This window comes from Eucalyptus grandis, chromosome 7, assembly GCF_016545825.1.
Source record: "Eucalyptus grandis isolate ANBG69807.140 chromosome 7, ASM1654582v1, whole genome shotgun sequence".
Lineage (NCBI taxonomy): Eukaryota > Viridiplantae > Streptophyta > Magnoliopsida > Myrtales > Myrtaceae > Eucalyptus > Eucalyptus grandis.
In genome coordinates this window covers 34,535,833-34,550,081 of record NC_052618.1, presented here as the reverse complement: position 1 = coordinate 34,550,081, position 14,249 = coordinate 34,535,833, and the positions used below count along the sequence as shown (strand labels likewise).

The 14,249-nt window shown below is 39.6% G+C and overlaps 2 protein-coding genes across 2 annotated transcripts; one reads left to right on the top strand and one right to left on the bottom strand.

The window, feature by feature from the left end:
- Window positions 1-6,919: 6,919 nt before the first annotated feature.
- Window positions 6,920-11,217, top strand: LOC104452635 (ras-related protein Rab7). The gene is made up of 7 exons (XM_010067092.3): window positions 6,920-7,095; window positions 7,551-7,577; window positions 7,753-7,852; window positions 9,878-10,024; window positions 10,136-10,216; window positions 10,320-10,465; window positions 10,897-11,217. The coding sequence occupies exons 1-7, from the start codon at window positions 7,043-7,045 to the stop codon at window positions 10,961-10,963; spliced, it is 621 nt and encodes a 206-aa protein (XP_010065394.2). The 5' UTR covers window positions 6,920-7,042; the 3' UTR covers window positions 10,964-11,217.
- A 1,291-nt stretch (window positions 11,218-12,508) lies between these two features.
- LOC104454931 (organ-specific protein S2) lies at window positions 12,509-13,569 on the bottom strand. Its single transcript, XM_010069802.3, has 2 exons — window positions 13,471-13,569; window positions 12,509-13,260 (listed from the first exon to the last, which is right to left on the bottom strand). The coding sequence occupies exons 1-2, from the start codon at window positions 13,513-13,515 to the stop codon at window positions 12,721-12,723; spliced, it is 585 nt and encodes a 194-aa protein (XP_010068104.2). The 5' UTR covers window positions 13,516-13,569; the 3' UTR covers window positions 12,509-12,720.
- Window positions 13,570-14,249: the final 680 nt, after the last annotated feature.

Genomic DNA, 14,249 nt, shown 5'->3' with positions numbered 1-14,249 from the left:
GAGCATCGGACACCTGAGTAGGGCATTTATGTACACAAGCTTGGGTGTTGGAGTATCAATTACGAGCATCAATAGGGGTGAGCATAGTCCCTAGCACCTAACCAAGGGACCAATCTACATAGTGTTGATTATCAATTTTTAAGATTAGGGACCGAGGACCGGATTGACCCTGTGGGTCCGGTCCAATTCTAGGATCAATCTGGGATCAACCAATGTTTTTTCATTTTTTTTATGTTCCTTAAAAGAATAAACATATTCTTTTAAATCACATATTCATCAACATTGCACATTGAATAATCAAACTATGTATGTTGGTACATATCAAAAATAGATCTAAGATAAGGTAACAACACTCCATTTGGCATTGTGGAGCTGTGATTGTGAGGCGGGCCAAGAGAGATGAGCGATTTCAACAGTTGAGCTGTGTTCATAAGGAGAGGCTAGAGCCTAGAGAGGCAAGTGGTGAGCAAGGTGAGTAAAGATGGTTTATATCTTCTTCTTTTTTTCCTGTTGAATCCAAGCTGGGCTTCTACTTTCAAATTACATGGAAAAACTGCATAAGAAAGAACAGAGGCAGAAGTGCAATGATTTAAAGTACACAAAAATATATGATATACATTATGTATATAGTATATACAGGGTTGATCCGGATGGACCAACCTGAAAATCTCTAGACTAAGAATCAACCCGCATATTGCAGGGTTTAGAGGTCTCAAGACTAAGGACTGGTCCAGTCCCCCTTAAAATCGATGCACCGCTCCCGGGTTGACTAGACGATGCTCACCATTAGGCACTAGGGTTTAGGCACGGCCTTGGTAGACCCAAACGTGGTCATTGGGGGCTCAGGCCTAAGCACCAAGAGTTCGAAGCCCGACTTTGATATACTTGGGCTTGGCCAGTGGAAACCTGGTCTTAAATGCCAAGACTCGGGAGCCAACATTGGGGTTTTTGTACTCAAGGGTAGAGTTTTGGATTTAAGCGTTGACACTTAGTCATATTTTGAGGACGTTTTCTAGTTCCTTTAAAGAGGAAATCATTTTTCTGGATTTAAGTTTTGGTAGGAAAATATTTTCTAAGCAAATCAAAGGTTAGAAAATGAAAGAAAATATTTTTTACGAAATAAATGGACCCTTCGTGTTTCTTTCTCTGTGTAGTAATGATCCTAGTGGCCGCCGCCACTGAAGGGGGCTATCGCCCATCATCACTTGGTCTTCAGATCTTGAAAATCCAATATCTGCCGAGTGTGGCGGCATGGAGATCAAGCATGCAGCAGACGGGAGACTGAAGGTGGCAGCGACTAGAGAACCGGCGTAATCATAAAGGCTCTGGCTTCTAGGCACGAGCCTTCTCCCGGGCAGAACTGCCCTTAAAAGCAGTCAAAGGGTGAAAACAAAAGTGAACCTGTTCCTTCGGGGACTCAAGCCACTTACCTTGGGGATGATACGTGCAATCCCGACTGCTGAGCCGAGATGACTTTATTGTTACAGATTGAAACTAGCTATAATACAAATTATGAACATGCCAAACAAACTCGGTTCTGGGTAGAAAACGGGAACCGAGTCAGTTTGTTCCTAGTCCCGCCCCAAATCTAGCCGGTCGGATTCGTGCTTCCGATATATTGGTTGAGGCGGTTGCAGCGGCTCAGCAGTTAGGACGGTGACTTCAGTCTCCCATACTCCCTTACATTCATTAGATTTCATTATGTCTATTCGTTCTCTCTCGAAAGAAGTGATGCAGTTGAAAAATCCAAGTTCTCTTGGCTGAGATTACTTAATTTGAAGTTCACATTCCCATAAACAACAAAACTTGACGTCGCCTCGTTATTCGATCCGAAAAGAAAGGTGAGAAAGTTTATTGGGTTTGTGCTATCTTTGTTTTCCAGGTCAATTTTACGATGGATAAGTCTAAGAAAACTTCTAGGTTTTATAATATATTTTTTCCTTACTCCTTATGTTATTTGACAATTACTAGGTAGTTAACTAGGAGTAGCTAAGTTCGTATTATAAGATACTAGTTTCTTTATATGCGCTCCACACGTGATTGATTCAAGATGGATTTGGATGATTTTTAGCAAATATCATAGATATAAGTTTCAAAGGTAAGAATATGTGCTCCATAAAATTAGAAGATTTGTAGAGAATTCGCTTAAAAATTTCAAATTTTCATAATTATATCTAATGCTCATTTTACTTTTCTTTCTATTGGGATCAAATAATATTCAAATTCGAGTGATGCTCAAGCTTGTTTGCTAGGGCTTTCTATTGAAAATTTATTGGGAAAATTCTAAATAAAAGTCCAAAATACTCTAATTTTCTCAAATAAGAGTATAAAGTGGACGCCGTTTCAAATGAATGCCTAAAATAGCTATTGGTTTCAAAGAAGGGCTTGATTTTCTAATTGGTCAATGGCATTTTCATCTTTAACATTGTCGCAACCAAATTTTTTGGTGTGAATCACCTAGGATTTGGCTAATGGATTGTTAAGCCTAGACTTAACTTGAGCTCTCCCAAGCTCATACCAATTCGCGACTTAAGTTCAAATTTCTTAACATGCAAATGGATTTTATGTAGGAATCGCCACTAATCTATTTTTTGGTAGGTCGATTAGAAACCTAATAAAGTAACGGGAGTTTTACTTTACTCCTACGAACCAGAGACTTTTTAGGTACGGGGACTTTGATTACACTAGATTTCTCTAAGGCCCTTTCGGTATCATTCTTTTATTTAAAAAAAAAAAAGATGTTTCTTGCAGGCAGCTTAAATTGATTTTAAATATAATTCCCTAACATGTAAGGTGATCATACGGATGCGCAAAACACCAATTTAACACCCTAGGAAAGCAATGAATAAATTGCAGGACTTATCTCATAACAATGAAAATATATGTAACGTTAGATCAGAATTCACATCAACAGTTTTAGATATGATTTCTAATTAACATGCAATCTCTTTTTTTCTTTTTCTTTTTTAAACTTATTTAAGGAGAGTCATGCAATGCAATGCAATTTAACCTAATGACATGCAATTTCTAGCTAAATGGACCTAACCACAATCACTAAGTAACATGCATTTCATGAACCTAATTCTATATGACATGCACATGACATTTTCTATTTTCTTAATAAGCATGCAATCTATCATAATATGCAATGACGTGCAAAGAATGCCATAATTCTAAATTTTTCTTTTTTATTAAGAAATTCAGAAATTAAAATTGCCAAATAATTAAAAGTGCAATTTAAATTTAAAACTAACATCCTAAATGATTGCATTTTTTTGGATTTTTATTTAAGGGTTCGAAATAAATAAATTTCCTATTCTAAATATGCAAAATATATTCTAACATGAACCTAATCTAACTCAAATATATGTTTTTGGGTTTTTCTTTTAAGGGAACACTCAAATAGAGGCATCAAGAAAGCACGACACCAAATCAAGCAAGATATCATCCATATCCATTTAATTTTGGGAAATAGATTAACGAATTGTATCTCGTGCATGAGATCGGATTGACTAATTTAAAGTAAAATCATGAATCGTATCTCGAGCGTGAGATCGGATTGATGATTTTTCCGTATGATTGCGGATCATATTTCGAGCGTGAAATCGGACAGTCAATTATATGTACGTTGTGAAATTAGGAAGATTTCCCAATTTAAAAGGCTAATCTAGATTACGAACACAGCCTCGACTAATTTTTTGGAAATTAAAATAGACAAAGTTTTACCTATTCCCAATACCGACTTCCAATTTGGACTTCGAATGGTGGCTCGTGAATCACGATGGAGTTCGATTTGGATCAGTAGCCCGTCGCCTTAGCTTGCGGTGTGGTGCTCAGCGAAAGTGGTGGTGTAGCCAACGTCTAGGAATCTTTGCGTGACGATGCGAGGCAAAGCCGAGAGTTGTATACCGTGTAATCGTTTTCGCCTGCAAAAGCAATCAATCATCGCGGAAGCTGCTGGACAAATGTTGACTTAAGAAAACGTTGCGGTGGAGAGACCAAGGCAGTAACTTGGTAAGGCTTCGAGATCAGCGTCGATTGGAACTTGAACACGTGACCAGAGGATGGAATTCTCGACTGGGGTTATTGGCGTCCCTCGAGAAATCCTGCAGCTGCTTGATGAGGCACGACTAAGGCTAGTCGTGGCGGGAACCTTGCTGAAAACCTGCCATGGAAAAGTCGATCACGACAATAAAAAGACAAGCTTGCTGGAAACGTCTTCAATTTTTGTGAAACACAATCAATTCCCCCTCAAAGTTGACCACCCCTCTTTTACTGGGAACATCTATGCCCTAATTTTCTTTTCTCACTTCATGCATGGATTTATGCATGGGTGCTACAGAGAAGTGGAGGCACGCGTTCCCTCTCTTCAAGTTTGTCTTGTAGGCGAATCTGTTGGGTTCACGAAGAAGACCTGCAAAACAAAGGCGGACTCGACCAAAGGCGTAGTGGCTGGGATTCGTCGAGTCTGCACTGGGTTGAAGAACAGGAACGCCGAAGGGACTCCTGGTGTACTCGGTCAAAGATTGGCAGTAGCGTCGTGGCTGCTCGTGGCATCGGGCTGCGTGCAGGCGCCGGTTTGGACGTGAAGCAGTAGCGATCAACGGAGGAACAACGGTTGAGGATGGTGGGCTGCGGGCGTTGACTTCAAGGTCGAGCAACTGGAGGCACCAATCGGGGAGTCGAAGAAGACCCCCTTTTCCTCCTTTCTTTTACCTCTCTGCACTTGACAAAGAAGAAAAGACATTTTTGTGGCTCACGTTCACTCTGTTCTTGTTGGTAAAATATGGCTTCCGAAATGAGTTGAACAATGAAATCGAATCGAGTAATCAAGTCGGATTTGAGACGTGATATCACTTTCTTTAAAGATTTATTTGCCCCACAAAGTTGCTAATGGTCACCGGCAAATTTCATCCAGGATACAACAAAATTTCAAATGAGAATACTAGATAGCAATTCTAATATTTCTCTAGGGTCTCTCATGGAAACAATTAAAAATAATAGCTGTAGTTTCTTTCGAAAAAAGACGAAAAAAAAAATGAAAGAAATCATTCTTTGATCTCAAAACAAATGTACTTATATATGTCTTTTGAATAGATGCAACTCTTCAAAATATTACAAAAAAAAAAGAACAAAATCAACCTTTCGAGAAATGTTACAAAATAAACAAGTATGTATCAAAAGTTACGTTGAAAAGACATAAAAAAATTCGAAATTAAATAAATAATAATAAAAAATAACCGTAACTTTTCCATAAACAGTCGCACTGCTTCAACAAGACTTTATAGTTAATTTCTTTTTATAAAAATAAATCTGAATTTTCAATAAATAATTTTTTTTGGTAAATGGTAAGAATAAATAAAATTAATGATTGTTGGTTAATGCCAAATCTCGTCCACGTGAGCACTTACATTTTTTTTTTTTATGTAGGACAAGGCACCTCTTCATTTGTTTTATAAACAAATTATCAACAGTTCCCTCTCACTTTTCTCTTAAAAAAAATGCTCTCCCCCCTCTCATGATTTTTTTTGATGAACCAACCTCGCACGTCCCAACTTTTTCATCCCTACTCTCTCTATTGCGCTTCCCTCAACGTGGCCGTAATGTGTGTGGCCTCCCCTTTGCTTGTCCTTAGATGGTCCTTTTATAGGTAGCACTAACCTAGGCTTTCGAGAAAAGAGAATAAATCTGCATATTATATTTTAGAACAATGACATTTGTAGCCACAAATTTTCCGATTCCTTTCCATCCACATTCCTCGATCCTTTTACCCGCATCTTCGTAAAATCAGCCGAATTCTTTCTTCTTTTATTTGCTTTATGTGTCCACGTGTGTCCATGAAACAAATTTCTTCAAGACAAACCAAATATACCGCCATAGATACGCATGAAGAGAATATATGGTCAATATCTCCAAATTTTACTTCCTTTCTCTTCATTATCTTTCTCAGCTGAAACATTGGTGAGCCCTTGGATTTTTCTTTCTGCCCAAGCCAATTTTTTGGAGTTCACGCATGAGTGGGCTCCTTGCCAACAATATTGAATGTCTACTGCCAAATTTCGCATGAGATCCACGCAATGCAATTTTATGTAGACTTATTGTTATGCTAATGCTCCTAACATCTATGCAATTAATATTTTTTTAGGGATAAAATTGACCCTTAATTTTTTATGTAATAAATAAATGATCGGATTGCCAAAATTTAAGCATCAACAAACAATTATTAAACTTTTTCATTCTTTCTTTTTTCGTTTTCTGGTTGTCTTAGCCACCAAAGAGGGCTAAGCGAGGGCCACCTCACTAGCCATGAGCAAGAGACAGCCTCACCCAACCAAGGTTGCTCGTGCCAAATCTACGTGTGGGTTGCCTCACTTGCAGTCGATGAGAGTTGCTGCCTCGCTGGGCCCTTGCCAATGCTTGCTGAAAAGAAAAACAAAAGAAAAGAGAAAAAAAAAAAACAATGTAAAATTATAATTATATTTTGATGAAAAGTCTCCCTTGATCGGTAGGAATATCTAGCCAATCAATAATCAGTGATGTCAAGCCATTTTTTAAAACTGTTATAACAATTTTAAGTCTTTATTTGAAACTAACCTGGCAATTTCATACCTTTATTTCAAATATATTAATTTCGGATTGAAATTTTTCAAGGTTATTTATTTGAATTTCTTGTTAAAAACAAATAATTTTTAAAACGCTAAGGAGGGATAAGAAAAAAAATCGTGATTTCGCATCTGAGGAATATTCCAGTCAAATCGAGTCAATTTTTTTTTTAAATGTATTAAAGAAATTGACAGAAGTCTGTAAATAAATAAATAAATAAACTTTGTTCCTTGCCCCCAAAAATCACGACATTTTACACGCGTGCCAGCCGGGCACTTTCCGCTAAATCTCACGTGCGGCTACTAGAAGATCCGCGGACCAGCTAGCGACGGAAGCTGCAAAGCCCTTCTCTCTCTCTCTCCGAAGCAGGCTGCGAGAATTTCGAAGTGCTGTCTGCTCACATCTCTCTCTCTCTCTCTCTCTTCTGCGAGGCAGTGCGATGCCGTCCCGCCGGAGAACGCTCCTCAAGGTCATCATCCTCGGGGACAGCGGGTGAGTCCCCGTCGCTCGCTTCCATCTCTTGCGCCGTTGCTCTGCATTCGCGATGCGTCCGGGGGTGTGTCCATGGGCAGGCGGGGGGCTGCTGATCGTCCAGTCGGATCTTAGACTCCGAGGCGAGATAAAAAAACCTGGGTTTGGTCAGACGATCGGGGGAATCGTGGGTTCGTGTCGATGTGGTCCGGGCGTCGGCAGGGTGTGGGGGAGGGATCGAGAATTGCGTCGGGGAAGCTCCGTTGGTCTTTACGCCGGCGGTTTGATGGATGAACGTTGTGGCTTAGGGGTTGGGAAACAGTTCCCTTCTCTGGTTCTGTCGGGGTGAACTTCTCCGTGGAAAAAGTGTCGTTCTTGATGAGGAATTATGGTTGTTTGCGTCTTTTTTTGGGCCAATTACACCTTAGAGATCATGCGGGATCGGCTTTGAGTTTGGTTTTTCCTGTGATTTGCAGGGTCGGGAAGACCTCTTTGATGAACCAGTATCCTGTTCCTCCCGCTTCAGTTGGTGTCAAAACGTTGATTTGTATTTTATTTTCTTGATTTGGATAATTCCCTTTTGTTTATTTTAAGGAGTAGTTGTTACTTTCTGGTAAGCCAGCTATCCCGGTCTCGTTTCTTTTTTAGGATGTTTGCCTTAAATCTGTTGCTTTTAAGATATGTAAATAAAAAGTTCAGTAATCAGTATAAAGCAACTATTGGAGCTGATTTCTTGACCAAGGAAGTTCAGCTCGACGATAGGCTCTTCACTTTACAGGTCAGTGACAGACAGCTGCTATACTACGATAACATGCTTAATTTCATTTTGACTGCAAACAATTTCACACATTATTTGTTGGGCAAATATCCTAAATTATGCCCACTATGACATATTTAACCTAAACTTTTCTTTGCAACACCAAAAATTTCAAACTTATACCTGTGTGATACATTTACCCTTTGTCAAAGTTATGACAATAAGAACTGTTAAAAATCTACCTACGTGGACGCCCTAAAGCAAAAATTATTGACATGGCACTCGTGTGGCTTAAGTGAAGTACAAACGGCATTGCTTTGGCTGTAAAACCATCTAACAGAACCTTACTAGAGGGTAAATGTGTCATTTGGCTTAAGTTCGGTTTTATTTTTTATTTTTATTTATATGTCACAAGGAGAAGCTTAGGGTAAATGTCACAAGGAAAAGCTTGGGATTTTTACATCACAATAAGCATAGTTTGGGATTTTTAATGTCACAAAAAAAGTTGAAGGCAAATGTGTCACGATGGGCATAGTTTGGAGTTTATCTTGACTTTTTCCATTATTTGTCATGTTCGCACCTTTTATTGTGATTTTGTTTCCTATTACACCCCCCTAAGTGTTTGTCCATTCTTTTAAAACTATGGGCTCTTTTTTCTTCTTCCTTGAGGCATTTTGCTCTCTTCTTTTGTATAGACAAGTTCAAGTTTAGTACCCTGCACACCAGAGAGGATATGTGCCTGAGAAAATTGATGTTATCTACTTAGTGAGAAGTTTCATCCCTGGACGCGTGCCTTCTTGTCCTTTTCTTTCAAAAAATGTGGAGGAAAAGTTTTTAATCCCCAAGTTTCAGCCATGAAGTTAGTCAAAGAGATCTTGTCGTCAGTTTGTCTTGTGCAAGGCTGCAAGTTTTAGCTTCTTCTGGGAAGCTGTCTATCTAAATCAAGGTTTATGGCGGAATGTAGGGCAATTCTCTGTTGCTTGGGCATAAACATCAGTAAACAAGTGCGCAAAAGAATGGAATCATTAAATTGAACCTTTTTGTTGGCAAAAGACATGTTGGAGCCTCTTATTGAAATTTTTAATTTGATGCGGTATACAGAATTAGTTTGTAGACTTTGCACAAGCACTTGTGCATGAAGAATTCGTGCATGAGAAATATCATGTTTTAGTAAAATGCTGCTGAGTTTCTTAGCAGTAAGTGCTGTCCCATTTTCTTTCCTGTTGTGGTGTGGCTCAGCAGAAAAGGTGAGAGAACCATAAGCCTGTAAGACAAGCATGTATGTCCTATTTAGGAATTACATGTTTAGAATTCCATATCTTGAGGTGTTATTCCCAATGCTTTGGAGTTCTCTTTAACAGTGTTAGACCCACCTAATGTCACCTGGACACTAGCCACAACTGCAATGGGATGAATAGACCATTGGTACATGAGAGTTTCTTAGTGGTAGGTGCTGTCCCATTTCCTGACCTATTGTGGTGTGGCTCAGTAGAAAAGGTGAGAGCACCATAAAGCCCGTAAGCAAGCATGTATGTCCTATTCAGGGTAAATGTTTAGAATTCCATAGCTCGAGGTGTTATTCCCAATGCTTTGGAGTGCTCTTTAACAGTGTTAGACTCACCTAATGTCACGAGGACACTAGCCACTACTACAATGGGATGGATAGGCCAATGGTACATGAGAATTTGTGCATAAGGTTGCTGCCGCAGCATAGTCCAGTGGTGCTATTTATATGCACAAATGCAGGTACAAATATGAATTTGGTGTGTGTTAGTTCCTTTGTCTTTCCTCTTACATTTTTTTGGTTAGATATGATGGCAAAATTGCAGATTCATATCAGAGGGATTGAGAGAGAACGCAATTTTTGTTTGGTGTTGAACACTAGAATAGGTCTGCATTGTGGCTTCTGCCAATCAACAATGCGTGATATTGCAACCGATTATTCTTGACATAATCAGTTGTTCTTTTGTCCAATTCTTTTATTTTTCCTGCCAATTTTGCGCATTCACTGATTGATGTAATGTATGTCTTCTTTTGTCTAATAAGATTTGGGATACAGCTGGCCAAGAGAGATTCCAGAGTCTTGGAGTGGCTTTCTATCGAGGTGCTGACTGCTGTGTTCTTGTGTATGATGTTAACGTTATGAAGTCATTTGACAATCTTAACAATTGGAGGGAGGAGTTCCTCATCCAGGTTTTACTTCAAGCTAAAATTTGATTGAGATTTGCTTCTCTTTCACTTCCCTAACAATCATCTGCAGACGTGACAGCCTTGAAATTGAAACAAGCTTCAAACCTTGTGCAGGCAAGTCCATCAGATCCGGAGAATTTCCCATTTGTGGTCATAGGAAACAAAATCGACATGGATGGTGGAAACAGCAGAGTGGTACTTTATGTTTCCTTGTTTACCTTCTCTCTTTAGAGCCCTCTTTTCTCAAGTGACTGTGTGGAAGTTGGGTTGACATAAGCATTCTGATGTGTGATTTCAGGTATCGGAGAAAAAAGCTCGAGCTTGGTGTGCTTCAAAGGGGAATATACCATATTTTGAGACCTCTGCAAAGGAAGGTGTCAACGTGGAGGAAGCTTTTCAGTGCATAGCTAAGAATGCCTTGAAAAGTGGTGAAGAAGAAGAGATGTAAGTTCCTATATGACCCTTGCTCCTGTTGACAAGCATATTGAGAATCTCATGAGCTGGGTTTGTGTCTGCCGGTGGAACCTTTGACACGGTATCCTTATTTTGTAACCGGAAAATGATTAATATTATTTTGATTGGCCTTAGGGTATGTTCTTGTCTAGTCGTGATACCTAGTTGCTCCACTATTGGCACATCATCTATAAATATGCATCTTTCGGTAGCTGAGCTGTAACTCAAACTTCGAAGTTTCATCTGTAATTCTGAGCCTGTTGATAAATTTGTTGGGCTTCCTTTGATTGTCCCAGTTACACCTGCACAGATAAACTTTGCACTCTAAAATCCATCTCTGTAGTGTACTGTTTCATTTTCTGTATCAATGATAATACTAACATAGTCTTGTTTGTGCTCTTCGAATACTCTGCAAAATGCAGATACTTGCCAGACACCATCGACGTTGCAAACAGCAGTCAGCCAAGGCCATCAGGATGCGAGTGTTAAGGACTGCCCGATGCTTCTTCCCAATAAATGAATCCATGAAGGATTACTCAGATATTAGCAGGTTCTGCTTGTTTTAGATGATGCTGGGTTGTACATTGCTTTTGCCAGAGAAAATGGTTGCTGACAGATTCTTTTGTCTGGTTCCTTCCATTTATTGCCGAATCAAATGTATTCTTGAGTGATGTCCTACTTAATTTGTCTTTCATGACGCGGCTTTTCTCATCAGTGTTGATTTTTGTTGGTGTATTGATCTTTTTTTGTGTGTGATCTAAGTACAAATATGCCGAGTCCACTTTCTGTTTCAGACAGTTGATGGAGCAAGCTCCTTATTACTCATCAACACATCGTACATCCAACTGAAAATATGACCATGATAGAACTGAGACAAACGTATCTCATCTTGAAGCAGGGAATGGTTTACTCGTTGTCCAGGATGAAAGTAAGTTATATTTGTATTGTATGACTATCTTTGGGTTCAAAATGATTCCTGTATCCACGTCATCCGGTTCTGGATTTTGCTCACATGGACTGGCGGTTAAAAATCGCTAACCCGGAATTGATGCAATGAAAATATTGATGACATATTCGGTTTCTTTCTCCCTCCCATTTTGTCTCCAACCATTGAGACTTTAGGCTTTGGCTTAAGTCCGTGGAGTTTTCCTCTTCACTTCGAAAAGACATCTTCAATTTCAAAACCCGGAGCCATCTTTGTGAGGGCTCAATCTCTTCTTGTTCACTGCCATGGCTGCTTGAGCTTCAAGCTGGCAGCCATTGTCGCTAGCTCTGGAGTCTTGCGGCTACGGACACCCAATTCAGAGTCTTGTGATTGCCATGGCCTCTAGACCAAAGTCTTGTGGCCATGGACAGTCGATATGGAGTACTTAATTGCCATGGCTAGCAACGAGCTTGAGCTTGCGGCAAACATGACCACTGAGATTCGGAGTCTTGTGGCCATGGACTTTTGATCCTGAGTCTTGTTTCCTCTCATCTATATTCACATACTAAAGAAAGCTTCTTCAATTCCTAGAGGTTAGCGGCAAGGGAAATTTCTGGCGGTTGAGTGTGAAGTCTTCACCTTTTGATATTGTCATATAATCTCTCCCCTTACAGAATTTTCACAAGATTGGAGAGTGCCACTGTCATGAGCCGAAATTGACTTAAAAATTTGGCGAGTTGCCTTTTTTTTTTTTTTTTTTCTTACTTTTGTTTTCTTTCCCTATTATTCTATCGTTTCAGTTGTGAATAGTGGATGCAATTTCAGCTCTTATAGTCCTCGTACCTTTATGGATATTAATAGAGTGCATGCTGTTTACTGCTTATTCCCCTTCACCCTTTTCTTCTGTTGGATTTAGTCTAGCTCAAAAGCATGGTCAAGTGAGATTAAGATAGGATGGAACGCGTATTGAATATATTGCCTGGAGGATTCTCCAAATCCGTGTCAGCCTTTGGGATTCATCTTTCTTTGATTCTCGTCTCCTCTCGTGATAGTTTCCGGCATTAGTTGGTATCAGAATCGCGGCGCACATAGGAGCAAAGTATTTATTGAAAGCACAGGCCTCTTAAAAACCCCGTTTTATAATTTGCAAGGCAATGACAAACCACCACCAGAACATGCGACACACCACAATCACCATCGCCGTACATCAGTTCTATTCGAGGTATTTACCGGCTTTGTCGACACACACATTCACAATACTGCACTAAAATCAAATACATTACGTGAAGCAGTAACACCTCATCGTTGTCTCTTCTCACCATCACTTCTGGCCATAAGCTGTTACGTCGGGTCTTGGCTCGAATGTATTCATGAATGGCTTCTTCCCTTTGAGTTGAGCATCGTCCCCATAAGCCGTGACATCAGGCCTCGGCTCGAAATCCTCTGCGAACTTCTTCTGTTGGAGCTTGGCATCATCCCCATAAGCCGTGACATCAGGCCTCGGCTCAAAATCCTCTGCGAACTTCTTCTGTTGGAGCTTGGCATCGTTCCCATAAGCCGTGACATCAGGCCTCGGCTCAATATCCTCCGTGAATTTCTTCTGTTGAAGCTTGGCATCGTTCCCGTAAGCTGTGACATCGGGCCTCGGCTCAAAATCACCTATGAGTCGTTTATGGTCCTCTAGCTTGTCATCTCCGTGGCAGTCAGCCTCCTTCTCGGGGAGAGAAGTGAGATGAGGTCGATCTGATGCAGGGTTGATCACATGGAGGAGGCCTTCAATTGCTTCTGGCATGGGTTCTCCTTTCATGATGCTCACCCAGTACTCACCCGGGTCTGTTCTAGCAACTGCCGTGCCAGTGAACTGAAAAGGCAAACATAGAAATTTGACAGGTGATGATATAATGTCACGTCAGGGCCATAAAAGGGTCAATCATTCATTGAACAGGAATCTTGAGAGAATTTTATTATTTCAACTGGAAACTTCAAAGGTTGGAGAGTTACTAGTTGGTTTGACAGTACTCAACAAAGTGTGATCTAGAGGAGAAGCATGAGAGTGCATGGAAAAGCTTACGATCAGGACGGCGATGAGCACCACGAAAGATACTTGAGGATTCATCTCTCTCTGCGTTTGAGCTTCTGTCTTTGAAGGTGAGTATGCTGTTCTAAGTTGGCATTATTTATAGGAGATGTTCCGGAGGATAGTAGGGCCCCTTTTGTTGTTCTTCTTAAAGTAGATGAGATTGGCAGTGACCCCCGATTACAGTAGAATTACACAAGTCTCCTCAATTGGAATTCTTGTTAGAGAGTTTGTAATGTGGGTCTCAAAAAGAAAAAGAAAAAGAAAAGAGAGAGAGAGAGAGAGAGAGAGAGAGAGAGAGAGAGAGGGGAAAATGACATTAATAGTCCTAAACAAAGGTCAATATGTAATGTTGTCCCTAAACTTGACGTTCCTGAATTTTTAATTTGTTCAATGTAATTCCAGAATAAATGCGGTCTTTTAAGTTTTAAACATTTTTCATTTAGTTTATGGACTACATTAAATATTTAAAAATAGTTCATGGACTACATTGAACAAATTAAAAATTTAAAGATGATATTGCATATTGACCCAAAGTTCAAAAATCATTTGTGCTATTATCAAAAAAAGAAAAAAAAATCTCATGTAGGAAAAATAGAAGGAAACTACATATACATGAGAAAACTTATGCAAAGAATGTTTGAAGAGATGGGCTCTTAAGTGGATATTATGTATTAAATTAGCATGATTATATTTAGGATGCATTTATTCCATAAAAAATGAACGATTTGATAAACATTTTCCTACTAATTGCTTGTATCACTTATAAAAAT

Coding starts and splice junctions, on each gene's coding strand:
- LOC104454931 (XM_010069802.3), bottom strand. CDS start 13,515: ATGAATCCTCAAGTATCTTTCGTGGTGCTCATCGCCGTCCTGATC. Junction 13,261..13,470: donor TGCTCATCGCCGTCCTGATC/GTAAGCTTTTCC, acceptor TTGCCTTTTCAG/TTCACTGGCACGGCAGTTGC.
- LOC104452635 (XM_010067092.3), top strand. CDS start 7,043: ATGCCGTCCCGCCGGAGAACGCTCCTCAAGGTCATCATCCTCGGGGAC. Junction 7,096..7,550: donor ATCATCCTCGGGGACAGCGG/GTGAGTCCCCGT, acceptor TGTGATTTGCAG/GGTCGGGAAGACCTCTTTGA. Junction 7,853..9,877: donor ATAGGCTCTTCACTTTACAG/GTCAGTGACAGA, acceptor TTGTCTAATAAG/ATTTGGGATACAGCTGGCCA.